Here is a 27,223-nt window from a genome sequence, read left to right as displayed (position 1 = left end):
ATGGCCAGCTCCTTTTTCTTGTTGGCATTGAGGGAGTTTGTTGTCCCTCCATCTTTCTTCTGCTTTCTGACTTATTGTTTGAGACCTGGCCACAACAGCTTTCATCTGCAATTCTATAAAAGTTGGAACGGTATTTGGCCACAGTCGATGGGTGTATGAAGGAGGCAGATGGCCTTAAGGGTGTTAGGGAAAAAATTATTTTGTCTTATTTAATTGAAGGGCAATTGATACTTTAAGAGCCTATTAATCTGTTATTCCAGCTGAAAATGAAATTTCGTGTGGAATCTTATTCCCTAGTTTCAAAAATAATTAATAATTTCTTTAAAAGTTCTGATTTTGCATTATCTTAATTTCTGATATGTTCTATACATTTTTAATATAAAAAGAATGTGCTTTTTACTTTTGTAACTTGTTGGCTGTTCAGTCTACTTGATAACATTGTTTATAGATGTCAAAGATTTCATATAGTCAATTACCTGTATACATGAAAGGGAAAATCCAGGCAGCAAAATTGTGGGATAAAGCTTACTTTAAAGTTGTCATTTCATTAAATAATAGTGAATATCCTGAGTTTTCTGCTTAACTACTAACATTTCAATAGATTTTAAGTTATTTTAAATTTAGACGGTCACCACAGTAACAGGCCATTTTGGCCCATGAACTTACAAGCCCTGGTACATTTCAAATGGTGGGAAGAAACTAGAGCCCCCGGGAAAAACCCATGCAGACGCAGGGAGAACGTAATAGCTCCTTACAGACTGCACGGGATTTGAACCCCTGTCCCAATTGCTGGCACTGTAAAGGCGTTGTGCTGACTGCTACGCCATTCATGATTTCCGCCAAGATATTGTACTGTGGGTGCATGTTAAAATGACTTGGAATTTTTACTTCTTGTAACGTTAGTGGTTTATGAGATTTACTAATAATAGTTTCCTTCCACAATGGGAGCTATTTAATAAGTTTTTTGTTCTGGCCCACCCTTGAAAATTAACACTCCTGACTTGCTGCTCAAAATTTTCATCAAATGTTAGGTTCTGAATCAGAGTTAGATGTCAATTAGGCAGTGTGTTTGGAGTTGAATGTAGGTTAAGGTCATTTGGTAATCTTTCTTGTGCTCTCATTAAACTTACCTGGTTCACTTTAAAAAAAAAGCTGTAGAATTATCTATCATTTTTTAAGAAGTGAATCAAAAATATATTGGAGCAGTCATAGGGCATACGATCCAATAGTAGGAAAATATGGAGACTGGTTGCAAGGGTGTCATTTGTTGGGGTTTTACGGCATTGGCCTGGATTTTCCTGAGAAGATGTAACAATGAGCATTTTTGGAGGTAATTCACACATAAATAATTACATCACAAGAGGTCATTGCTGGGCTTTTGACTGCACTTCAATGTTAGTCTAATTATGATATAATGGCAGAATATCCTGTTTTCATAAGAGCAGGTCATTAGCCCAGAGTTTCAAAACTATAGCATTTTAATTAGGTTTTTGAAAACAGAGAACATCTGTTTTCAAGACAATTAAACTGATGACTACATTTAGTTTCAATTCAACATTAAACTTTAGCAAGTGGTTTGCATATAAAAGTATGGAAGACAATTTTAATTAAAAAGGAAGTTGATAACTTTGCAGCTGCCACATAAACCCTTTATGTACTTCACTTAATATATAACTAATTCCAATTGAGAAATATGGACATGAACCAGGGACAAATTTTCAGGCTTTAAATAACGTTAGATCTTAAGTCAAGCGAACTTGCAGACACTATTTAATTCATAAGGACCAATTTCTGGCAATGCAAAAAAACTACTTCTGTATTCCACCACATTCCTCTTCATTCACCACATTTAAATTGCTTTAAAAATCACAGGAACATGGAACGCAAGAAAGAGCAGATTCCTAATAAACATGATAAAAAATGTGACCAGGACTGTAAAACAAAAATTAGCAATCCATATGTTCCCTGCATTTTAAAGACTTTTCTTTTTTTATGATTTTATTTTGATAGAATACATTTAATTAGTTGGGTATATGCTAGATGTATACTTACAATGCAGCGGAATCTAAACTCAAGTATTCAAAAAGTGACCAGGAATAATCCTGCATTTTCAGACATTTGACAGTTATGAACTTTTAATAACATACAAGAAGATTTATAGTAAAACTAGGTATTATAGAGCACTTACTTGGAGACAATTATATTTAATAGGTTAGTATATGGAATACATTCCTTCTCCATAGCAAAGTTCTGTGTACTAAACTTTCACTGAAATGTTTTGATGTTCCAAGTTCTTGACTTTAATCCTTCTTAAGTTCATGATTTTTTTTTGTTTTATATAATCTACTTCTCTGCTAGTGAAAAGTCTTTATAAATTTGCTAACTTAATTTTTGCTATGTAAAAGACAAAGAGAGTGTCTGTGAGGAAACCAAAGATGACTCCATCACTGATGTTGCGCTGCCACCTGAAATGCCCATTGTGATTGATAGGCATGCGTTGAAAGACATTCTGGGACCCCCAATTTATGAAATGGAGGTAGGATTGAATTTATACTTCTATTATTTTGTCAAGTTAGGTAATTGCATTAGAAGGATCTTCCTGAAAATTCCATCAGAATATTCATGAAAATCATTGTCAAACTTGAATTGTGCACGTTTATTTTTTTTTAAAAACTTTTTATGCTGTTAAATCAAGTAGCTTAGACATCCACTTAAATTTTAAATAAGCATTATGGGTGAACTCAGTCAATGCTAAGCTTATATTATCTTTGAAAGATCAACAACATATTTGTCAGAGGGGGTGAAAATGAATTTTCTTTCTCCTATGATGCCATTTTGCTTCTATCAAGTTCTGTTCTTGCGCAAAAGACATGGAATCGTGTTCATTTGATTTATTCAACAGATTCTTGCTAATGTGATTAGATTCGCAAAAAGACAAAACTTTAAGATTTTTTTTTTAATCATGTATTTCATTACACAGCTTGTTGGTTGGTTGAAATGGCATCTTGGTAACAGTTATTGTGAGGTATTCTAGGAAAAATAAACAATGTTAAATAGAGAAAGATGAATAGGAATGTCCCGACTTCAACTTGACCAGTAAGCTATTTGGAAGTACAGGTACATAATCTTTTATTTGAAACCCTTAGAGCCAGACATTTTGCAGAATTCTTTGGATAATAGTAACAGTGGCATACTAAGTAATTGCACCGATGTCAAATTCACGCTAAACAAAGACAAACAAGACTATTTTGCCTCGATATTTTCTTGTTCCTTAACTTTGTATCACACCATTGTCTTTTTTTAACTAAATGTCAGATGACTTTTTCCCCACTTAGAATTAAATCTCAAGGAATTAAGTATTGTTAAAAGGTCATTGATAAATGTTAACAGAAAATGCTAGAAAACCTATGGAAGTCAGATAACATTTGTGGAAAGAGAAATAGAAAGTGTATTTGATCTGCAATCCTTCATAAAAACCAAGAAAGAAATGCATTTCCTCTCTAGAGAAAGTGCCCGACTTCAGATTTGAGGAATTGTATTTTTATTTCAGATTTCAAGTATCATATCTTTTGCTTAGGCTCCAGATTACTTTTTTTTTGGTAAATGAAGCTTGAGGCTTTGTTTGTCTCTCTCTTACTCTATTGTGAATTTGAATGTACTCTTAAATACCAACTTGATATTTGTACCAACCCTCTACCAAAATAGCTTCATGTGAAAGGAAAATTTGATTTCCATACATTCCATGGCCACATTGAACAAGTTCTGATTTGACCAATTTATGGAATTGCCTGATTTTTCTTCTTCTGACCCAAATGTAGCAGCCCTACCATAATTTCAAAAAATATAGATAAGCTATTGGATCTGACACTTTGCCTTCAGATTTATTGTTTTGTGGTAGCATTACAATGCAAATATTTCTATAAACGACATTTCAAAATACTGCAAGAAAAGAGAAAATAAGATGGTGTCTGTGTTTCATTCAGAAATCTGATAGCAGTGGGGAAGAAGCTGTATTTGTGCTCCATCTTCAGGTTCCTATACCTCCTTCCCAATGGTAGTAGAATTAAGAGGGGATGGCCTGGGGATAGAGGCTGCTATCTTAAGACACCGCCTTGTATTGCAAGGTAAAATGAGGCAGTACATCTAACTTTAAAGCATTACTGTTTCTTGATAATTTGACATTCAACTCTTTATTTTGCTACACAGGTATCCCAGCGCCTGAGCCAGCCTGGGGTGGCAATAGGTTTGGCTTGGACACCATTGGGTGGAGAGATTATGTTTGTGGAAGCAAGTCGAATGGAAGGAGAGGGTCAGCTCACTTTGACAGGGCAGTTAGGAGATGTTATGAAGGAATCAGCTCATCTCGCAATAAGTTGGTTACGCAGCAATGCTAAGAAATACCATTTAACAAATGGTATGTAAAAGAAATTCACGCTGAAGAATAGTTGAAAAAATGTCGGCAACCTCCTATTGTTAAAGATTTAACCGTAACTTTTCCCAAGATGTGATGTAAATGAAGCTTAAATACAGCTACTCACTTTTTCAAATAAATAACATTTTCCATTCAAATATCTAGCTGCACACTGTGGTAAAAATCAAAATTGTATTCTCATTTTTAAAAATTCCAATTAGTCTGGAAGAAACAAGCCTTTTTTTAAAAAAAGAAATCCTTAAATATTCCCCAATTTGATTTAATGGCCATTGCAGAAACAGTTGCAGGATGGAGAGGATTGGAATTAAATGTCCAAGGATATCAGATGATAAGGAGGGACGGTCAGGGCGGTGGGATAGTGTTTCTTGTTAAGGATAAGATCAATGCAATAGTAATAAATGATACAAGATCTGAGGAGCAAAATGCTTATTAATCCATTTGAGTAGAGATTAGGAATAGTGGAGTTGTCTATTGGCCACCCAACAATATTACAATGGCACAGACAATAAACCAAGAAATATCGGAGGCATGCAAGGATAGAACAGCAGTTATCGTGGGGGACTTTAACATGCACATAGACTGGGTGAATCAAGTTGGTCAAGGCCACCTTGAGGAGGACTTCTTAGAATGCACATGTAATGGTTTTCTTTCTGAACCGACAAGAGAATGTGCCATCTTGGAGCTGGTCCTGTGCAATGAGAAGGGTAAAATTACTGATTTAGTAGTTAGGAGTCATTGTGCAAAGAGGGATCATAGTATAATTGAGTTTATAATACAAATGGAGGGCTCAGTCTCAACTAGGGAAACTACGAAGAGATGAGGGAGAATTTGCAAAGGTAGACTGGGAATGCAGGCTATATGGGCAGACAGTTGAGGAACAGTGGAAGACCATCAAAGAGATTTTTCATGGTGCTCAACAGAAGTATATTACAATTAAAAGCAAGGACAATAAAGGTGGGGACAGCCAGCCTTAGATAATAAAGGAAATAAATGAAGGCATCAAACTAAAAGTTTGTGTACAAAGTTGCCAAGAGCAGTGGGAAGCTAGAAGATTAAGAAAGGCCAACAAAGAAATCAATGAAAAGAGGGAAAGAATAATATGAGAAAAGATTAGCACAAAAATATAAAAACTGACAGTAATTTTTTTAATAATTATATAAAGTGCAAAAGGGTGGCAACGGTGAAGGGGAAAATTGATATTGGGTAATGAGGAAATGGGTATAATTTTGTGTCAGTCTTCACAGTGGAGGACACATCTAACATGCCAAAGTCAGATGTTATGGATGTAAGAGCCATTACTGAAGAGGTAGTACTCAGAAAAGTTGAGGGCCTAAAGATAGGAAAGTCCCCTGGTCCTGATGGAATGCTTCCCAGCATGCTGAAAGTGGCAGAAAATAGAGGTTTTGGGGATAACTTACCAGCATTCTCTGGACAGAACCCAATGGATTGAAAGATGAATGTTACCCAACTATTTAAAAAAAAAGGATGTAGACTAAAGTCAGGGAAATATAGACCTGTTAGCTTAACATCTGCAGTTGGAAAAATAGCCAAACCTCTGGAGTGAAATAGATCATGAGGCAGACACAGCTTGGATTCAGCAGAGATGTGTTAAAAGACAAGGATGCATAGAGTTGGGAGTGATCTATTAGCAGGGATAGAGGATTGGTTAACCAATAGAAAGCAGACAGTTGGGATACAGGGGTATTTGTCTGGTTGGCAGTTGATAGTGTGCCGCAGAGGCTGGTGCTGGGTCTGCAACTGCTCGTGATGTCCGTAAATGATCTGGAAGAGGGGACAGAGTGTAGTTGCTGATGGCACTAAATTTGAATGGAAAAGCAAATTGTGCAGAGGAGACAGAGATTCTGCAAAGAGATAGGGATAGTTTAACTGAGTAACCAAGGGAATGGCAGGTAAAGTACAAATGTTGGTAAATGTGAGGTTACCCACTTTGGAAGGAAAAAATATAAGATTTTATTTATTTAAATGGCAAGCAATTGCAGTATAATGCCATCCACAAGCACTTGGGAGTGCTTGTGCATGAAACTCAAAAGGTTGGTTGCTGTAGGCTATCGAGAAGGCAAAAGGAATGTTGGCCTTCAATGCGAGAAATTGAATTTAAGAGCAGGGAGGGCATGCTGCAACTGAAAGTACTGGTGAGGCTGCATCTTGAGTACTGCATTGAGTTCTTGTCTCCATACTTGAGGAAGGATATACTGACCTTGGAGGCAGTGCAGAGGAGGTTCACCAGGTTGATTCCAGAGATGAGGGGGTTAGCCTATGAGGAGAGATTGAATTGTCTGGGATTGTAGACGCTAGAATGTGTCAGAATGAGAAGGGTTCCTTTAGAAACATAAAATTATGAAAGGCATAGAGGTTAATGTTATTTCCATTGATAGGGGAGACCAGAAGAAGACACAGCCACAAGATTCAGGGTAGTAGATTCAGGACAGGGAGGAGGATAACTGCTTTTCCCAGAGGGTGGTGAATCTATGGAATTCGCTGAAACAGTGGAAGCTGCTTCAGTAAATACATTTATGACAAGATTGGATAGATTTTTACATAGTAAAGTAATTAAAGGATTTGGGGAAAAGGCAGATGTGCCAGGATCTCAATGAATAACAGAGCAGGCTTGACAGGCTAGATGGTCTACTCCTGCTTCCATTTCTTGTGTTCTACTCACAAGATACAATGCCAATCTAAGCCAAGAACTGAACCCTTCATTATGTAAAAACTGCACAACTCAAATTCCTGCAGAAATGTACTTTTCTCAAAAGATCATTTGATTTTGTACAGGAATAATGTTTGGGTGATGATCAGAAACTTTTTTCTGTCTACATTTAGCTGCTGGAAGCTTTGATCTCCTTGACAACACAGACATACATTTGCACTTTCCAGCTGGAGCTGTCACAAAAGATGGACCATCTGCAGGAGTTACTATAGTAACCTGCCTTGCTTCCCTGTTCAGTGGCTACTTAGTACGTTCGGATGTGGCTATGACAGGGGAAATAACGCTCCGAGGCCTTGTCCTCCCTGTAAGTATTAAAATTTCTGGAGCAACTTGCTGGTAAATTTATTACATTTCACCATAGAATCTGATGATTCAAGTTTTAATTGACAAACTACATTTTAAAATGTGTTCCTTTTTCTGATATTTATGTCAATAATTTGGATTCTTTCAAGTCTAGACCACCATCACATGAATCTGGATAGGAGAGATGCTGATAACTTTGGACTGATGATGGTGCTTTTATAACACAGTACCCTGTATCTGAAATGCTTGGGACCAGACTTTTTTTCAAACTTTTGAACTAAGCAACACAGTAGGGAATAGGGGCAAAAGCTTTCAGAAACATTGATGTGCAATGATACATTAATGGTTAACTGGAGGAAAATTAAGCCAATCCACCACTGATTTAAGGGCAAATTGTGATTAACCAATTTGATACATTTTTTGATCATGTTATGCTATACTACATAAACTTCCAGAAGGCCTTTGAGATTACTTTTTGGATGTATTAATAAAGTTGAATCATGAGTGATAGCATAGGAAAAAATGGTGAACAAATGTTTTTTTGATTGAAGAAATGCAAATTGTGGCACACAGTGATCATTATTATTAACCTAGACACAAGGGCAAACTTATCAGAATTATGAAGAGGATGATGGGTTGAAGCAAAATATATGGATGGTGGAATAGGCAGACTTGTAGCAAATAAATTGGAGGTAATGAAGTTTGGTAGGAAGAACCGATAGAGAATAAAAGTATTCAATGATGCAGGAATAGATGATGTCTACAAATTATTCAAATAGGCAGAATGCACTGAGAAAGCAGTTATAGTTTTACAGCATCTGCAATCCAAAGGTATATACAATTCTGGAATTTGTCAATAGAACTGTAATGTGTAAACATTTTTACCTTTTTAAAACTGGTCTTGCCACTTTATAGGAAGAATGTCAAGGCAGTAAAAAGGATGCAGGAAAATTAGTTTAACACGGAAGGGAATGTTTTCTTTGGAAGACGGAGAGGATATTTGATGGGTGTATAAAATGAAGGGTTCGCATAAGAGATGATGGGAGGTTATGAATAAAACAAAGTGATGAGGAAAACGGTCATGCAGCGTGTCTTTGGAATCTGAAATGCACTGCCTTCAGTTGTGCTGAATTGGATAAATAAGAGTGGAGAAAAATTTGCATGGAAATAGGTGAGGAGGGTCGAACAAGAGTTTTCGTGGAGGGCACACAATAGGCCAAATGGATTTCCTGTGTTGTAACCATTTTATAATTGAACATTTTAATATAAATGTTTAAATTAATTTAATCCTATCTATCAGTTATTTTGAAATCAATACCTGGTCAGTCATGCCAAGAATCCTGGGATCTACTCACTTTATGTAACACATTCTATCTACCTCTGAAATTCAAAATTACATCTTATTAGTGAATATAATCAGTTTTTATTGCCTCAGAGTTCTTGTCAGGTGCAATCTTGTTTAGAAATTGACATCACTTGTATCTTTTACTCCTACTCTTGTAGTGTTTTTCTACTTTTTAAAATCTTGATCAATTAAGATATTTCAGATGCAAGATCACCATAATTCATAACTCTATAAATGTAAACCTGCAAGACAGACCTGGTGACCAGGGCTTTAAGATTTGAAATCTAGTGGGAATGTGTAAGAAATAGTTTGTCTTCATTAAGGAGTGGAAATGTCCATTATTCATGTAGGATTAATTCAAAATCAAGTTCATATTCCAGCAATTTGAGAAATTAGAATTTTGAATTTTGCTGAAAATCTTGAATTTTTGGTTTGTAATAGGTGGGTGGAATAAAGGATAAAGTTTTAGCTGCACATAGAGCTGGTCTGAAGAGAGTCATACTTCCAAAGAGAAATGAAAAAGATCTTGATGAGATTCCTGCCAACATGAGAGAAGATCTGGAGTTTGTAACTGCTTTTTGCTTGGATGATGTACTCAATGCTGCATTTGATGGAGGATTTCCTGCTGAATCAAGGCATAGTATTTTAAATAGTAAACTGTAAGCCTGTCAATTAAAATATTTTCCAGTGTTTGTTTAACACAAATACAAACATCATACAATTATTCACAAATTATTGAGCTTGATTTAATATTGACCCTTGCACAAATTATTGTTAAAGGTCCTGTGTAAAACCTAAACACTTACCATGTCAAAGGAGAGGAGAAAAAACAAAATCAACCACAGTAGATGCATCTTTTGATTAACTTGGAAGTTATTTGATCTAGAGATAAAGAATATTAAATGATTAGCAAAATTGTTAATATCTGATATGAGCTTTATATTACTAGTTTATTATTCAAGACTTGGCTAATTTATGAAGTTAATACTACAATTTTACATACAAAATCCAAGCCTAATTGTGTTTTGTTTATTTATCATTTGCATGTTAACCCATTTTGTTGTGTCCAAATTATTCTTCATCATCAGTGGAGAGGGAGAATAGATTAGATTTGCCCATCAGTGAATGACAAAATTAACCATGTCATAAGTGTAAGATCTGCCCTTCTATATACAATATGTAGAAACCAACTATGGAAAGATGTGGTGAATCAACAAATTGTAAATGCCTACCAGAAGATGGATGACAACCCTTGAGCGTGATAGTTTTTTTTAAATATAGAAATTCTGAGACATTGCTGCAAGGAAGATCTGAGCAAAGCCTGCATAATGCAGGTCAGTGTGTGTATGTATGTACCAGCAACCTGGGAGCAAAAGCAGCAGGACATGAAACACAACAGTATCAGCGTCTAGTCTCACATAACACCGATTTGACAGCATGTTAGACCCACTTCTTTCCCCCCCCCCACCAAAAAAAAATATTCCCCTGGCATTGTATATTTGAAATTAGGGCTATTAGGGGAGAGCAGGGCAGTGGAATCAGTGTGGGGGCTGGTGGGAGGCTGTCAGTCCCTGCACTGGTTATTGTGTTGTGGAAGAGTCAGCGTGGATGGAGATGAGTCTGGACAGGATCAAACACTACTTTTATTAACAACAATTAATAGAAGAGCATGGGAAAATCATAGCAAGAATCAAAAAACACATGCACAATTTATAAAAGTATGGGAAAATCTACTGCAAGTATTGGTCTTTAGCCATGTATTTCAAACTTGTCCTTTCCACTCACATACTACCTTAAGTAATTATTGGGGTTGGGTGGTGGGCTTCAGACTGAAGACAAACCCACAGACCAGCTTGTTCACAGCATAAGGAGGCTAGAGCCATCTGGGAACAATTGAGAGCAGGGCAGTGGGATTAGTGTGGGGGCTGGTCTTTTATCACAATGGCACACCCTAACACTAATCTGCTCTCCCTTAATAATTGAAGGTCTGTCTGACTGTCTTGAATAGATTCAGTAACAACATTCCCACTCTCCTTCTGTAGAGTTCCAGATTTTGTACCCTTTGATACATACTTTTTTAAAAAAAGCTTATTCATGAATGATCAAGCCTTATTTTGAAAGGCCAACAGTCACCCCACATCTGTCCTGTCAAAACCATGAATTATATACTTAGGAATTAAATCATCTTTCATTCTCCTCCCAGCAACACATCAGCACTTCATCCACCTAACAAAACTGAGTCTAGTAGAGGATACATCACTATTTCAGCTCCAGTTATTTAATCTACAACTTATTTCAGACCTCTGCACTTATGGGAGCATGCATACACATCCTAGATGGGCTAAACCCCAAGTGCCTGCCAGTCAGGTATTCCCTAGTGAACTACTCGCTATCAGCCAGATCAACCTTTGCTATATAATTGCAGCTTAATCTTGTAGACCTAGTGTCAAATCAGTGATGTTCTGGGAATGACACCTTGCTGGGTTGATACTGGACCCAGTCTCACTTTATGATTGTCCTCACACCTCTCCATGAGCAGCCCATAGCAACAGAGAGCAGGCAGGGTTGGGCATGTGAGTGAGGTCAAAAAAAAAAGGAAAAGAGCCAAGCGCTTGCATAAGGCGAACAGTGGGGGTCAAAGCACCCCTTGGGGTTTGAAACATTTTTGAAAATGTACACACAAAATTACCATTTTCAAGTCATTAAAAAACTAGTCATTTTAAACAAAATCAATTTAAAAAAAAACATTGAGCACAGTATATCAGACAAACACTGCCATCTGTAACCCTTCCAGACCCCCAGGTGGTACCTGCTTGACATGCTCAAACCAGAGTGTTTAGTTCTCCTGAGCCCCAGCAATGCTTGGGCATTACCTAGCATGCCCAGCAGTGCCCTTGGCCAACTTGCGCCCAATCCATAACTATTTCTTTGCACTGATGTTCATCTATTACTCGGGGTTTTTCTTCAGCTGACCTTAAAAGCAATTAGTCTTTCCCATTTGTTTCTTCATACATGGTTTTCGAGATAGACATCGGTTAAAATCACAAGGGAGAGCCACTGGCATAAATGGCAAGGCATTGCAACACGTCGGAAACACTTTGGAACCAAGGGAGAGTACAGGGCATGTGCTGCCACTGCTATACTGCAGGAAGCATGGGAACCAAATTTGACAGAGCAACATCCTAGCACTGCATGGTAAAAGCAGAGGGAGTCAGAGTGGGCCGTGAGAGCACTAATAAAATGCGGAGGTGGATTTCAGAAACGCAGAAAATTCACTTACCTGGAGAGAACAGGACAGTGATATTAAAAAGATTTTCCCTCTTGTCCTACTTGCATGTAGTATCAAAGTTTTAAATGCTTACCAGCAAATAAACTAATAAAAAATACGGTACACAAACTTTCCCATCACTGTGCCACTTTTCCCCTTTTACGTAGACGGCATTCGTTCTGGCGCTGTTACTATCTCTGCTGGCGGAACAAAGCTGGGGCTGGAATGACTCACCATTCTGTGTCCGTGCTTTTTACACAGCAGGCTTAGCATAAAAAAAGCTGCAAACATCCCAGAACGAAGTGGCTGTGTAAAAAGCAAAAGAGAGATACACACACACATACACAATAAGAAGTTAAATACATCTTTTAGTGCAACCTATTTTATTTTTGCAAAAAATTATTTTAATTTTAAGTGCACGTGTATTAACCTATTCAGTCTCACTATGTCAAATATATTCCCTTTGTTCTATGCATTCTTCTCTTAAAGTGAAAAAGTTTTCACTTTACCCATACTGTATCTGACAAAGGATTTCAGACCCGAACCCTTAAGCTGGGCAATTCATTACCACTGCAATTAATTAATGTGGAGAAACTCAACAGGTCTCAGCATCCAAATTATTAGCATTGTAAAGGTGGTCATCCTTCATGACTGTTGCCAACAACATGCTCACAATTGTTTAGTTTAGGTTTGTTAAGACCACTCAGCTTCAGGTTTCATTACAGCTTGGACTAAATAACTGACTGAGCTGAATGTCAGTGGTGCAGCAGGAATAACTGTCTCGACATCAAATCAGTATTTTATCAATTATGTAAATGTCCTGATTTGTACTTTATTCCCAAAGGTTCAAGTCATACCTTAATTTTTTTTTTAATTGGCAGCACACAAGATGAGAACGGTGGTACAGAGAAAGACCAGATGGAACTTGGGGGAAGGAGTAGTGGAGAGCAGAAGAACCCATTGGGGAGATAAAGGTGGAGGGGAATGATTATCCCACCCAAAGGGATAAAAAGGAAAGGGGGAAGAGCAGAATGGGGTAATGAAAAAAAGAAAGATGACTCATTACCTGAAATTAGAACATTCCACCCCATTGCACCTGAGTTACCAACAAAACTAAGGAAATCTGCTCATTTATTTTGTTATCTGGAGTAATTTGAGAGAAAAAAAAAATCAGATAGTATTGGTTTTCCTGGGGGAAAACAGCTTAAACTACAAAATAATTCTTTCATTACTTTAAAGTTAGATCATTCTGGTACCACCAAGGATCCAACTTCATGCAATTGTTCAGGATCAGTTTCTACAGGTACACTAACAACCTTTACTACTTCACCACCACCTCTCTTACCCACTGAATTATCCAGGTTGTTTGTCTCACATTCAGTCGTACATGAATAGAAATTCCCACTTGCAATATTGTGGGATCATCAAAATAATTACCTTTGGACCCTGTTATTCACTTTGTTCAGTTGCTATCAATTCCATCCCCTCTCTGCCATCTTCTAAAACTGAACAAGGTTGTTCACAAATTTTGTGTCAGATATCACTGCGATTTATCTGTTTCATCACCAAGGGATGAAGATCTACCGGTACCAATGCCTGAAGAGGGCGCACAAAATCACTGAACCGGAGCGGACTCGAAAGGCCAACATGGCCTGTTTCCGCTCCGTAAATGGTTATATATGGAACAAGGTTACAGCAGCCACTTCGGCTCTGTATAACAGTAAAATCCCCAACCATACATGTTTAGGCTAGTCAAACTTTCTCCTCTAAAGGGGTGTGACGTCCCAAGTCCATTTCTGTGACTAATTAAGCTTTTTAAATATTGTATGTCACTAAGTAATTTTACCTGAAATTAATTTATGGGTAAAATAATAAAATTTGACTTTATACTTCAAGCCAAAACCCAGCAATGCCAGATATGTACCTCATGGCAATAAAAATTATAACCCTAAAGTTTAACTTGCTATTTTTGATTTTCCAAGGCATACAAATTCAAACAAATAATGCAATCTCTTTCAACAATAATATATAACAGAATCTATTTTTCCCCACCCCTCTCCCCTCCCTCCCACACCCTAAATCAACAAATAAAAGATAATATAAACAAATACAAAGAACCAAATATCGGTAAAGTCCAATCTTTTAAGGGAACTTAAAACCCAAAGAAACCTAATTTTAAAAAAAAGGTAAGGAACAAAATCATCTGCACCATTATCCATTTCAGTGATCTCAATCAGTTCACCACTGGGATGAATTGTTGCATTTTCTTTATTCAGAACAGGTATAATTATATCTGCATACCAATGTGCTGCAGATAGGGTTGCCCCTCCTTAAATTGTATGTGATTTTCTCCAGGGGTATACATCTCTGTATCTCCATATTCCATCATGTAATATTTAGTTTGGAGTCGGTCTTCCACGTGACCACTATACACTTCCTGCCTACTGTCAAAGTGACCTTCATGAGTTGAATTTGGTATCTGCACAGTTCAATACCCATGTCCTTAGCATTTCCCAGAAGGTACAATTTCAGATCCTGTGGAAAATCCACCTTTAATTTTTTTTTCCTGAATATCCCCCAGTCCTCCCAGAAGGATCTCACTTTTGTTCACAGCCTGGTTGAATGGATAAAGGTTCCAATCTCCACACCTAAAGCATATTTACAAAATTTCTGATCTATATTTATGTAAGTTTTATGGTGTGAGGAATAGTTGATGCAAGAAATTTTATTGCACCAATCTGTACCTGGCATTAATGACTGCTGTAATACTGTCCAGACATCAATCTGACCAGCATCGCTCGTGGATTGTTGTGCAAAAGTCTGTCTCCCCAGAAACAAACCCTCACTTTGGAATAGGAGATACACCATAGAGATGAACTTGCGAAGTCTCCTTTTGAATTAGAATCTCTATGTCACTACACCCAGGCAGGGCCATAGAGGGTCACATATTATCCCTTAAGTAAAATCTTAGCTGAAGATAGCAGAAGAAAGTTTCATGAGACAAAACATATTTATTTCTTAAATGTTTGACATAAGGTGCCCTTGCTCATAACAATCCTCAATGCAACAGATCCCCTTCTGGCACCAGGTGCCCAGGATCTTATTATCTAGAATCAAGGGTATTAATTTGTTCTGGATCAAGGACCCTTTGGGAGATACCCCCTGCTTTATTCCGATACATTTATTTTTTGCCATGTCCCCACATTGGACCATGAATCCTCGCCTAACAATGTTGTCGGGCTAAGTCTGCCCGTCTCTCCATCGGATCCCGACGTCATTTCTGCTGCTCTGACCACAGCTCCTTCCTTGCCGTCGGGTGAATCGATCTTTCCGAAGGTTTTATTCGCCCCTCCAGGTGAGTCCCTCTCCTTCCAGGTGGTCTGAGGATCCTCTCCTGCTGCCACCAACCTCTACACAGGCCTGGGTTGCTCCTTCTGATCTCAGGACCTGTTTTATCATGCCCGATGGTGCTCCTGCCGCTTCAACTGTGGCTTTTTCCCCCTCAACCTTTTGACAATTTCTTCTTTCTAGGTTTTTCCTCCTCTTTTTCCCTCCCCTCCTTTCCTTTTTCTGTCTTATTTTCTCTTCACTGGGGAACTCGTCCTTCTGCCACCATCTTGGATACTCCCCAACTTGCTATATTCTTCATTCTTCTGTCTGTTGCCAATTCCAAAACTATTAACTAAAACACCTGTCAAATTCTTATACATTCACACTAGTAACAAATGGGACCCAATGAGCAACTTCTTTCCCCCCCCACAAACCACACAGAGGGTGGTGTGTATATGGAATGACCTGCAAGGCAGGTTCAATTGTGACATTTAGATGTTTAGCAATGTATTGGGATAAGAAATATTTGCAAGTATATAGGCCAACCACAAGCAATTGGGAACTATAAATGGGAACAAAAAATAATGTCAACATGGACGATATGGGCTGAAGGGCTCAGCACCATGACTATACTAATGCAGCACTTAGGTAGTTGCTTGACTGAGCACCTCACTAACTATACCACCGGATAGCAATTTTTTTTTTAAGCCCCAAGTGACAGACTCGAATGATTAGAGATCCCAGGACAGGAAGCATTGAAATGTGCTTGTGCAAAGGCCCTTTGCATAGGTTTCAAGAACAGCAAATTATATCTGCACAAGAGTGCATGCAGAGTCTGATTTTAAATATGGTTTTCAGAGAGAGATTCTACAGAATGGTTTACAACATTCTGATTGTTAGACTACTCTCAGTAACTCATTTCAATTTTAACTGCATGGTGTTGTTTGCCTAGAAACACTTCTATACCCTTGAAATATTCCTTCAAAAACCCTGGAGATCACAAAGTGGAGTTTCCAATTTCATAAATATGGGGGGAAGATGAGAAATAAGAAAAAATTCTCATTGCCAGTGCCGCATTTCCTGAGAATTCAAACCTTGGTGGAGTCCATACTGCCTGATTCCTTCTCCCCCCCCCCCACCCCCCACCTGCCATGGATGATTCTTATGGCCCAAGGGTCATCTGCTAGTTACAATTTTTGCCCCACCCCCACCCCAAATGCACCAAGAGTGTTTAGTTTGCACATCTGAACAACAGTCATGAAATAATGGCATCAGTATATGAAACAAGATACCCATCTTAAATATAGGGGTGCAATTCACTATATATAACCAACCAACCTGTTGCATTTGGATAAACACGAGACAAGAGCCAGTATCTGAGAAATAACAACTTGAAAATACACCAAATCAAGGACCAAAAGACAAACAGATCAGGAATAAGACAACGGCCATTTCAAGCCACCAGGTTCACGTGACAGCGCAGCAAGAGGCAACTCACACATTCTCCTTGATCTAGCACCTATGCAAAAACTAATTACCCTGTCACACTCCATTTACTATCACCATGGTACACCAGTAAACAGCTGAGGCAGATGAGGAACCCCTTTATTGCCTGACAGTTTCTTAAGGGCTGTACTTCATTTTTCCTGTCCATTATGATGAATGGCATCTCACTTAATAAACTGCATTTAAAACACACATTCATTGGAGGTCCTTCACTCCTGTTAATAAATGGTTAAAACCTTACCATTTTCACCTGCTGCTCAACATCAGTGGAGGATATGTACACTGTAGCCAATGTTACTTAGAGTAGTGGATGATGTTACGAGCCCAGAGGACCCCAAAACCCTGCAGCAATAGATATTCACCAAGACAAATGGTTACTTAAAATGTTGCTTTTAATTATCTTTAAACATGAAATCAGAATCACACTTTAACTTATCACTATTGACTTAACTAACCTAACTTAACCCCCTTCTAATTCTAAGCACAAGTGTATGCAATGTGTGTGTAAGTTCAGAAAAGTTCTTTGATTCACAGTCCAATCTCACTTCTCATTCCTCCAAGTTCACTGGTTGCAGGAAATTATATTGTGCACAGAATTTAACATTTATAAAGTTCACCAGGCTTTGATGCTTGAAAAGAAAATGGTTACCGCTCAGGAAGGTTCTTGTCGTTTTTCAGAGAGAGATTTGTTGTATGTTGGACACCCACAACTGATTCCTTTAATCAGCCACTTCAGAGTCTTGCTGAAGAAACTTTTCCCCTCAGGGTTCTCCAGATAATAACCTCTTTCAGGTCAGCACAGAGTTCCTTTTTGTTTCTCTTACTTCAAGTGAAAAAATTAGACAGCCAGTCCTCTCCTCTTGCATGAACCACAAGGGCTTTGACCAGGTTGAACTAAGCACTCACAGCCCATCTTCCAAATGGGGTTTTCCACAAGCATACCAGCTTGTCTTGTTGCTGCTGTTGACTGTAAAGCTGTAGAACTGATCTCTCTGAGAAAAAACCTGTTTGACTCTCTGCTTGCAAAACCACATGACCTTCTTAGTTCCACTGCAGACAAGTTCTTTCATCTGTTGCCTTTTTGTAAATAACCCATCAGTGAAGTCTCTTGGGCACTCACCAAAGCTTTTGCAAAGGCTGTTGGCCCCGACATATCTAGCATGAGCAGACCTCCAATATTTTTAATAAGATTGGTTTTAAAATGTTTGTATGTGACTTGCACTAAAAATCCTGCACCAATTTATCTCCCAAAAACCAATCTATATTCTATCACAATGTTATGTTTTAGGAGATTTGGATGCAAGAGCTAGGAAAATGTATTGAAGGGCTAAGATTTCAAGGTAAGTACAGTACAATTCAGATTATCCAAAATGGTCAGGACCAGGCCTATTTCGGATAAACGATATTTTCGGATAACTGGACATTTTTTAAAAACAGTCCAATAGCAAAAGCAAATCACTTGTAACAATGTTTAAATAACAACAAATTCCCTTTTTAAAGTATGAAATAATGTTTGATTCTCTCCAAAAACCTCCTGAACAAGATGAATCCAACACCAAAAATTTAAAATTCTACTCAGAGGTTTGTTCCAAAATTCCATTTTTTTCCCCAATCTGCGATATCAGTTCAGCTCCAAATAAAATTCGGATAACTGATTGTTTTCAGAGACAAAATGACATCATTTAGGCTTTGAAATTTCAGTTAACTGAGGATTTTGGAGAGTAACCTCTTTGAAGTCACGGTTCAGATTAAGCCACCAAAACAAATGATCAAAATACATGAGAAATGTCCAACAAAATATTAACTAAATATAAATATTAACTCCATCCTGATGAAGGAATCTCGTCCAAACACCATTTGATCTGCTGGTGTAGTGTTATCTCCTCTTACAGAAGAGACAACACTGAGTGGATATTTAATTTAGCCATGCAACCTTACAATATAGTAGAGCCAATTCAGGCCATTTAAACTTGTGCCACCCAATTATCCTACAACCCATATGTTTCTGAAGGACTGGAGGAAACTGAACCTCCTGGGAAAAGCCCATGCAGACAGAGGGAAGAAACTCCTTACACACAACAGTGGATTCAAACCCAGGTCACTGGCGCTATAATAGTGTCATGCTAACTGCTACACTAACAGGAGCTTTTCTCAACACCTTTCAAATAATGTCATGGCAGCCTTGGAAGAGCACTTGGAGGGGAGAATAAATGTCAAGGTTTTAATAGAGGCAAAGCCATTGATCCTTCAAATGAAATGCCAAGATTAGCTTCAGTTGCACTTGCTTCACACTGAGGCTACATCATCATAAAACAAACAACCTCTTTTATTCAAGAAGTTATATGATTGGCCCAAAAATAGAAACACAAAATAGAGGCAGAAAGATCAAGCAACTGCAAGAACACCCTCTGCAATTCAAAAATGGTGTCCTAAATGAAAAGTTATTTGTTCATTAAAAAGGTTATAGAATTACAGTGAAATCAAAGGAAATCAGTGGTTAAAAAATTAAGTGTTCTTACACTTTAATCAATCCAGTGCAATTCCATTTTGATCCCTTTGTACATCAGAAGCCTCTTTCACACTTGCAAGTGATCCCAGGAATCAAACGCCAATCGGCCTTTCAAGTGGCAAGTGTGAAAGCAAAATCAGCTCAATGCCAGTGTCAGATGACGTCATCTCACGCCAGGATTTATCCCCTCGATCCCTAGTACAATCCCCGATGTCTGCAGACGCAGGCATTGCAATCAGGCAAGTGTGAAATGGGTAATTGCATTGTGGGATTGAAACTACCCAAGTTTTTGGTAAGTGCAGGAAGATTAGAATGAAGGTATAAACTTTGCCATGGGAAAGTCACTGTAAGGGGTTGGGGGTGGGGGGAAAGAGAGGCAATAAATAGCAACAGTAACAAATAGCAGACAATTTTTAAACAGCGTAGGGGAAAAAGTAATGATGGACCCGACTTCCCAGAATGCCATGCAGCAGAGAAACCCCTCTATGAATCCTCCATGTATGCAGCCAGGCATGGAATTCTGGGAGGCAGGTCCACTATCGCTTCTCCACTATCCCCCCACCCCCCCCACAGTATTTATAAATTGTATGCAATAACACTACCAACTTTCCCATCCTGTTTAAAAATTGTCTGCTATTGCTATTTATTGCTCGCACTTTCTCAGTGCCTTATAAAGGCTTATATAAGCTTTGCACAACAGGAGCTGAAGGGCTCATACTGTGCTGTACATAAAGCTTAATTATGTTATAATTATGCATGATTAATTTTGTTCAAATACAAGATAATACATTGATCAGGATTAAGGGCAGGTTCACAGTCACTTAATGCGTCATGATGTCACCAGTAGATGGTAGAAAAGTCCTAAATCTTGATGGCTCCTTGTAACCCCCATTCCTATTGCAGGACACTGAATTGTCAACTTAGTGGGATGCAAGTGTGAAAGGGGCTAGTTTGACAATCTCACACTTAATGTGTGGCTATATTCTGTCTAGTTGAAAACTTCTTTTTCCCTTCAAATCAGGAGATGTCCTCAGTGCCCCACCAAAACCTCCTGCCTTGATTGGGCAGACTTAAAACATTGGTCCAACTATTTGAGGCCTACTGGGATGACTTGGGCACAGATGGACATAGTAGCCAGATGGCATTACATGAGAGAATTCCAGCTAGAAGGTTGGCGGGGGGGGGGAGAAAAGATCATTATTTTAATCCTGTATGCTCAGTGGTCACAATGGACACACATTGTAACTTGCAAATTAATTGAACTGGCTGACAGCCTTGTATGCATTCCAGCCTTGGTGTTTGCTTTCTGTGCTCAATGGATGTGCAAATAGTGAGAAGCAAAATGGTAGAATGATTGAGAAGCTTCTTCCCTGCTCCAAGCATCTGTAAATCTTGCATGCAAGAATGCATTATTTTGCACATGCAACTGGGGGGATCCCAGTTAATTGGCCATGCAGTGTCCTGGGATAAGAACTAATTTGTGCTATTTCCACTGGGCCACCTTCAAATCAGACTGCTTTTTCCACTGAACACAACTCATCCCTAGGGAATAGGAGAATCTACCTTCAACTGGAAATGGGTGACTTTCTGCTTTCCTTTTCCACTGGTTTAATCAGCACACTGGTGTCAGCTGACTCCATGGATATGAGCAGGGGTAAGGGCCGTCAATCCCCAGCGTGATTTGGCACTGGCATGCCAATTGTTTTCTTTTTCTACTAGGCCCTGTCCCAGTTAAGCCCATTAATTCCTGGGACAAGATGCCAGTAGAATGGGGCTTTAGATTCTTAAGAACAACAAATACCATCCGCCTGCTGACAAGATTTATGGGTGATATATTTCTACTCAATGAAAGCATCAAGCTATTCCCTGAAGGTTTATGCTTCTTGAACTTCAAGTTACACTGATATGGCAAACTAGACCATGCCATAAAAACATTTGGAAGATGGGAAACTGTAGAACCTGAAAATCCAAGAAACATGGTCCCCAAACTCATCTCTTGAATTTGGTCAAGAATGCCTGACAGAACACCATTTATCTTGTTGGGCAGCCCTTAAAACAAAAACGTCCAGCGGAATCTTCATCGAACATCAGAGTATCACACAAAAGGTGCAGCCAAGATGCTGCAGTCAGATTAATGACCACAAGGGGACAAAATGTTAAGCACAACTGATGGGTTGAGGTGGATGGCAGTTCAGCACTCAATCCGCCTGCTCACCAATAGATGGGCTCTCCAAGTTAAAATATTAACTCAATGGTGCAGACAAAAGCTTATTCAATAACCTGTGCAAAACAAATATAGATGTAGTGCATTTCTGGCTAAGTTAGCTTGAAAGGGTTATTTGTAAAATAGCAATAGTCAAGAGTGTATGGCACTGCCATGCCTAGAAAGGACATAGAAATTGTTCTGTGTTGATTCTTGCTCATGGATAAAGAACCAGCCAAGTGACATCCATCTTAATTATGGCGATTTCTACATACTATTGTACAGCTTGTACACCCTCACATCCTGCCAGCTTTCATATTATCTGACTGGCATGAGTGCATTTTAAAAGCTGACCTCATTCAAAAAGGCAGCATCCATGTTGCCATTTTTCTGTTTAGAAAAAAATTTTTTTGAACTATTTTGCAACTTTCTAGCAGCAAAGTGCAATCCAATTTAGTAACTTGCCAAAAAGAATGAAACCCAAATTATCAAGATAATCACATGTGCCACTTCTGCATTTCAAAAGGAGTCATTTCAGGCACCAGTGCCGTACATTACTTTGGATTTTGTACCAGACATTTCCATAGAAATGATACTGTAGCTATTTTTTTTTAAATGAGCAGCAGCAAGGATTTTTGCCATCTTTGCTTTAACTGGAGAACATCCACAAGTGCCAAAAAACCTTTGTATTCCCTCAATGTACAGGTATTAAACTTGGAATTCTTTTGGTCTCTGCTCATCTCGGATTCAAATAAGATAGTTTCACAATCTTATTAAGGAAATTTTTTTCAAAATAATCACACAAATGCCCGCACAGTTAAGGTAGCACAACATTGTTACAGCGCCAGCAATTGAGACCAGGGTTCTAATCCCATGCTGTCTGTATTAAGTTTGTACGTTTTCCCCATGTCTGTGTGGGTTTCCTCCCACCGATCAAAACTTAGAGGGTTGTAGGTTATTGGGTGTAAATGGATAGCATGGGTAATTGTAGAAATTCTGGAACCTAACAATTACCTGGACCCATCTTAACTCAACTGATTAAACAGTTCCATCTCATCCTACGGTGGCATCTAAATGATATTCAACCTATTTCACCCAGACAAGAAGCAACCTTGGACCAGAGATGAAAGAACAGCTAGAATTGCTAGGTGACATTTATCATTTTAAGAGACTACATCAAATCATACTCTGCAATCCTATTTGACTTAGCAACATTAATGAAATTATCTACAGAATATAAGAATGTTTAAGATTGTCTCCTAATAAAAGCAACATTGGATCAAATGGAAGTTCAAATTTTAATACTTTTTCCAAAAATAATTCAACTTGTATCTAAAAGGTCTTAACCTCAGAACAAGTCCACATTTAAAACACAAATCTGAAGAAGTTAAATTTCTAACTTTTGAGGGGTTAAATTGATGTTAAAAAAAATCCAATGTTTTTATTAGGAGACATTAAGATGGTTGTTTTAAGATCAAGATAGACTGTATCAAATTGAATTTTTACATTTAGCTTTGGCTGCATCTAAGAAATGTTTGGCTATTACCTGAAAATCTAACTTAGTTTTAGGAATGTAAAGATGGCATACTGAAATCTTGTATCCCTCTTGAAAAGATAAAATTTGAGGGATAAATATCCTTTTTTTATAAAAGTCTGGAGCCAATACTTAAAAAAAATTCTTGATTTGATCTCAATCCATTCCAGTGCAGTATCTTGGTTTTCACAGCTGAATAGTTGAATATTTGTATATGATGGTCTCCTTTCTTTCTTTAGTGGGTAGATATAGGGGGAGGAGGGTGGGTATTAGTGGGGAGGGAGAGGGAGGTTGGGGGGAGGGGGGTTTACCTATATATTTTCTGTATATGAAAATATTATAATCAATGTTATTACGATTTTTAAAATGTTAAATAAAATATTCAAAAAGAATGTTTAAGCTACCCTTACAAAAACTCAACTGTCTCAAAATACTAAGAAATTCCTACCATAAAAAAAATCCTCACCATTACCCCAATTGCCAGAAGAAGCCAACCATGCACAAACAGTGATATCAACTTTTATTGGAGTTTAAAATGCAAATAAGCATAAACACACAATAAATCAAAGTTCAGGAAGAACAGTATTAAAAGATTTAACGGTAACTTTTACACAGCATTTACTGTACAACAGTGTGGTTAAAGTAAATGGGCCACCTACTATATAAAAATGTGTAAGACAAGTGGTTTTCAATAAAATGTTACTTGCAAAAGACATTTGAGAGCTAGTTCACCAGCAACTTCAGAGGCAGTACATTGGTGGCTCAACTCCATAGACTACACAAGATGCAGGATTTGTATGACTGAACTACTGTTAAAGGTAGCTGAAGGGCATTTCCACAATATTTTGAAAGGATTCAAACATATGAAAATTTAATACCAATTTTGCAAGGAGAATTGCAGCCAAACTGAAAATTAATTCATTATGATACAATCTGAAAGAGATGCATTTGGAATAAGTTTAGTTACAAATTCACTATAATCTAAGCATTTTTTTTTAAGCTGTTATTACTTGTGCATTTAGGCATCTGGTAGCAGTATTTACTCTTCCTGCACTGTATTTTTGCACATGTTCCAAATCAACATTCAGCATTTTTACAGAGATTCAAAGTTCACGTGGAAATTCATTAATATAATGCAATAATAGATGTCAATCATATCTGAAAAGTTTGCTCTTGTCTATGAACCCAGCCCCACTAGTAATTTGACATTTTAAAATTAGAGGATATTTGTAATTGTGTTTTTGAAGATGGAATGAAAATTTTAAATTTCCATAGTTACAGAATTGCGCCAGGTGCAGTGCATTCAAAGTAATACAGTTACTCCTAGCTGCACACTTCAACAGCAGATTTCAGTCTTTATTAGTTTACTTTTTAAGCATTAAATACTGTGAACAATATGCATCATGTGGTTTGTCAATGTAACACTGTCTAAATGGCAATCGAGTAAAGGCTGCTTTCCCTAAAGTGAAACAATTAGAAAAATTCCTGCCTTTACACTTACAAAAGGTTTCATATTCTAAACAATCAGCTTTTAATTTCATAGAGAATTAAATGCATATTGATCTCATTTTACATCACCTCGTGGTGCAAGACTGCCAGTTAATGACTGCATCAACTTTGGTTCCAATCAGACTTCTGCACATTATCTACAACAAGCATCTTAACCAAGAGGATGAGCATTTATGTGCAATTTCATCAGATGGAGACAGTTCAAAGGTTGCCTTTATAAACTCGTTGTGCTTTTAGCAGGGGCTGAGGAAAGAACTTTAAAGATTCCAAAAAAAAATTAGCCCATGAATAGAACTATACATTGTGTACCTGAACAGTTCTAGTTACTGGAAGCCATTTGAAAGATTGCTTTAATCCAAAAGGTAGAGACTTGAAAATCTCTGCACACAATTATGACCACAACTGAACCTTCACACAGTAAAATGACAATGTTTGTTGAAAATATTCAGGGAAGTAGCTGCATGGAATTAAAACATGATCACAAAATTAAGTCAAAGTAGGACCAAGTGAAAGTAACAATTTATCTTGTACAGAATCAAGTGTCACTTTTTGCATTCTGCAAATATTACAGAAAACTTGACAATAGACTGGGTTGGCATTTCTTAAATCATCTATTCACATGAAGCTACAAATTAAATGCCTTTAAGCAGGCTTGTCTAAACTAAGTTTTTTTTTCCAAAAAGAGGGAATTAAGTACAGAAGCTTACACTCATGCAATAACACTAGCTTACTTTAACCACAGCAAAGGATGTCCGAATCTTTTGTCACAATTAGTTATTTCCCCCTCTTCTCTTCCCCCCCCCCCACCACCACCACCACCACCCCCTCATCCCCCCCCCACCCCCCAAAGGGGCAGCACCACAGAGGAAACAAAGTAGTAAAAGATGAGCAATAGGTTGGAAAAAGCAACAAGCTAAGTGTCTTTGTGTATCAAGTTTAGATAAATGTTGGATAATTTAAAAACACTTCTATTTTTAAATTCTAAAAACAAACAAAAGTATAGTTGAGTTATCAATTGTGCAAAGACAATAGATACACTCAAAAGCTTTTATTTTCAGGATGCAAGAATGCTTGCCACTTATACCAAATTGAAATATCAAAAATGGCTTAATAGCAGATGGCTAAAAGGCTCATTATTAGGACAGTTTATAGGATTCTATCTTGTAAACTGAATGACATAAAGTGAACTTAAATAGGTCCAAGTAGCTTCTTGTACAAAAAGGGGGTGGGGGGAATTTTTTGAGAAAAACAGCATTCATTAAAAATAGCCATACACAGAAAATTTACACAAAACAGCAGCAATTCTATGTAGTGACAAATGAGAAAAAGCAGCAATTTAAAACTGCACAAGTTTGTCTGTTAAAGACAATCAGAGCAACACTTCAGCTGAGTACAGTCAAAAACTAACAAATTGTAGTAAGTGTTTATGACCATTTTATTTAGGATCCTAGCACTATTTTCTACAAAAGAGGGACTCGGTTTAGTGGTTTACTGCATTTATAATTAGTGTTAACTTTGCTGTAAGCCCGTTCTAGATGCTAGAATTGTGATCCAAACTGAACAATCCAAGAAGCCAGTCTGACAAAAGCTTGGCGGCAAGAAAATGTTGCACAAGATCTCCAAAATTCTGTTCAATGTACAGCATTTACTGCCCCATTACTGGCCCCTGACAAGAGAATTATTGTTTCAACACATTGAGATTGTTACATTGATTCCCAAGTTGCCATTTTCTGCAAAAAGCTGTGCAATGCTAGTGTCAAAAACGAGGCAGTCACTATTCATAATTGCTGTGGCAATGCCCTCATGAATTGATCGAGGAGTTGCTTCCCAAGTCAATCGCCGTCTATGGCCATTCAGTTCAAGTCTATAAGCAAAATTTTCAGCTTGTTTGCGTGTTCCAATGAGCTGTACAATGGCAAAAAATTGTTGGTGGCCATCATATTTTTCTTGTTTTTCCAAGACCAACATAAAATGGAAGCCAAAACAAGATTGCATCATAACCCAATCTACAGCACCTGGAAGGTTTATGTCTGTGGCCAGGAAAACTATGTCCTCACCCTGCAAGGTCGTAATCGACTTGTGTTGATGCATCAGATGTGGCATTACAGCATCCAGAGAACCCTGCCATTTACATGAGGCACCAGGGCAAGGACACGAGTATGGTCGGAACTCACACAATTCCTCATGGTCTGCTTTTTCTGTATGTGGTAGTGTTATCTCACAGCCTGAAGAGGCGTACTTACAGGGGAACAGTACAGAGTTAGCTACTTTTTCCATGGCCAAATTGCGAATGGACCCCAATGGGCCCCTGCAAGTGGGACAACATGTAAGCTTAGGACGACAGTTGCTGCAGACAAGATGGCCACTCTGGCACTGAAGAATTGGTGGCAGCACATAGTCGAAGCAAACGGGACACTCAAAAAGACTTGCCAAATCACTGTTGGAAGCGGTGGTTCCTGTCAATGCAGGGACTCTCTGGGCAGGAGTGCACTTTGATGTACCTGTAGGGAGTGCTGTGGCTGTCTGACGACTCATTTCTGGAAGAGAAAAGTTAGA

The 27,223-nt window shown here is 38.0% G+C and overlaps 2 protein-coding genes across 21 annotated transcripts in view; one reads left to right on the top strand and one right to left on the bottom strand.

The window, feature by feature from the left end:
* The window catches only part of lonp2 (lon peptidase 2, peroxisomal), a 41,536-nt gene extending 32,050 nt beyond the window's left edge, over nt 1-9,486 (top strand). Inside the window, exons 12-15 of the mRNA XM_069901653.1 lie at nt 2,406-2,536; nt 4,207-4,414; nt 7,274-7,464; nt 9,250-9,486. Coding sequence (XP_069757754.1) covers nt 2,406-2,536; nt 4,207-4,414; nt 7,274-7,464; nt 9,250-9,471 — 752 coding nt within the window. The 3' untranslated portion in view covers nt 9,472-9,486. The remainder of the gene's footprint in view (nt 1-2,405; nt 2,537-4,206; nt 4,415-7,273; nt 7,465-9,249) is intronic.
* The window catches only part of siah1 (siah E3 ubiquitin protein ligase 1), a 41,065-nt gene continuing 16,783 nt past the window's right edge, over nt 2,942-27,223 (bottom strand). For 6 of the 20 annotated variants that reach the window (XM_069901657.1, XM_069901654.1, XM_069901658.1 and 3 more), the window contains exon 2: nt 25,507-27,204. In XM_069901657.1, the coding sequence (XP_069757758.1) occupies nt 26,354-27,202 (849 nt within the window). In that variant the 5' untranslated portion in view covers nt 27,203-27,204 and the 3' untranslated portion in view covers nt 25,507-26,353. Of the gene's footprint in view, nt 5,121-6,650; nt 6,745-8,781; nt 8,844-9,614; nt 9,691-12,310; nt 12,383-13,142; nt 13,220-17,153; nt 17,255-25,506; nt 27,205-27,223 lie in introns of those variants that run through there. The other 14 variants (XR_011345831.1, XR_011345829.1, XR_011345832.1 and 11 more) reach the window with 8 other exon arrangements.

The sequence above is a fragment of the Narcine bancroftii genome, chromosome 10 (assembly GCF_036971445.1).
Source record: "Narcine bancroftii isolate sNarBan1 chromosome 10, sNarBan1.hap1, whole genome shotgun sequence".
NCBI lineage: Eukaryota > Metazoa > Chordata > Chondrichthyes > Torpediniformes > Narcinidae > Narcine > Narcine bancroftii.
This window is presented reverse-complemented; position numbering and strand designations above follow the sequence as displayed.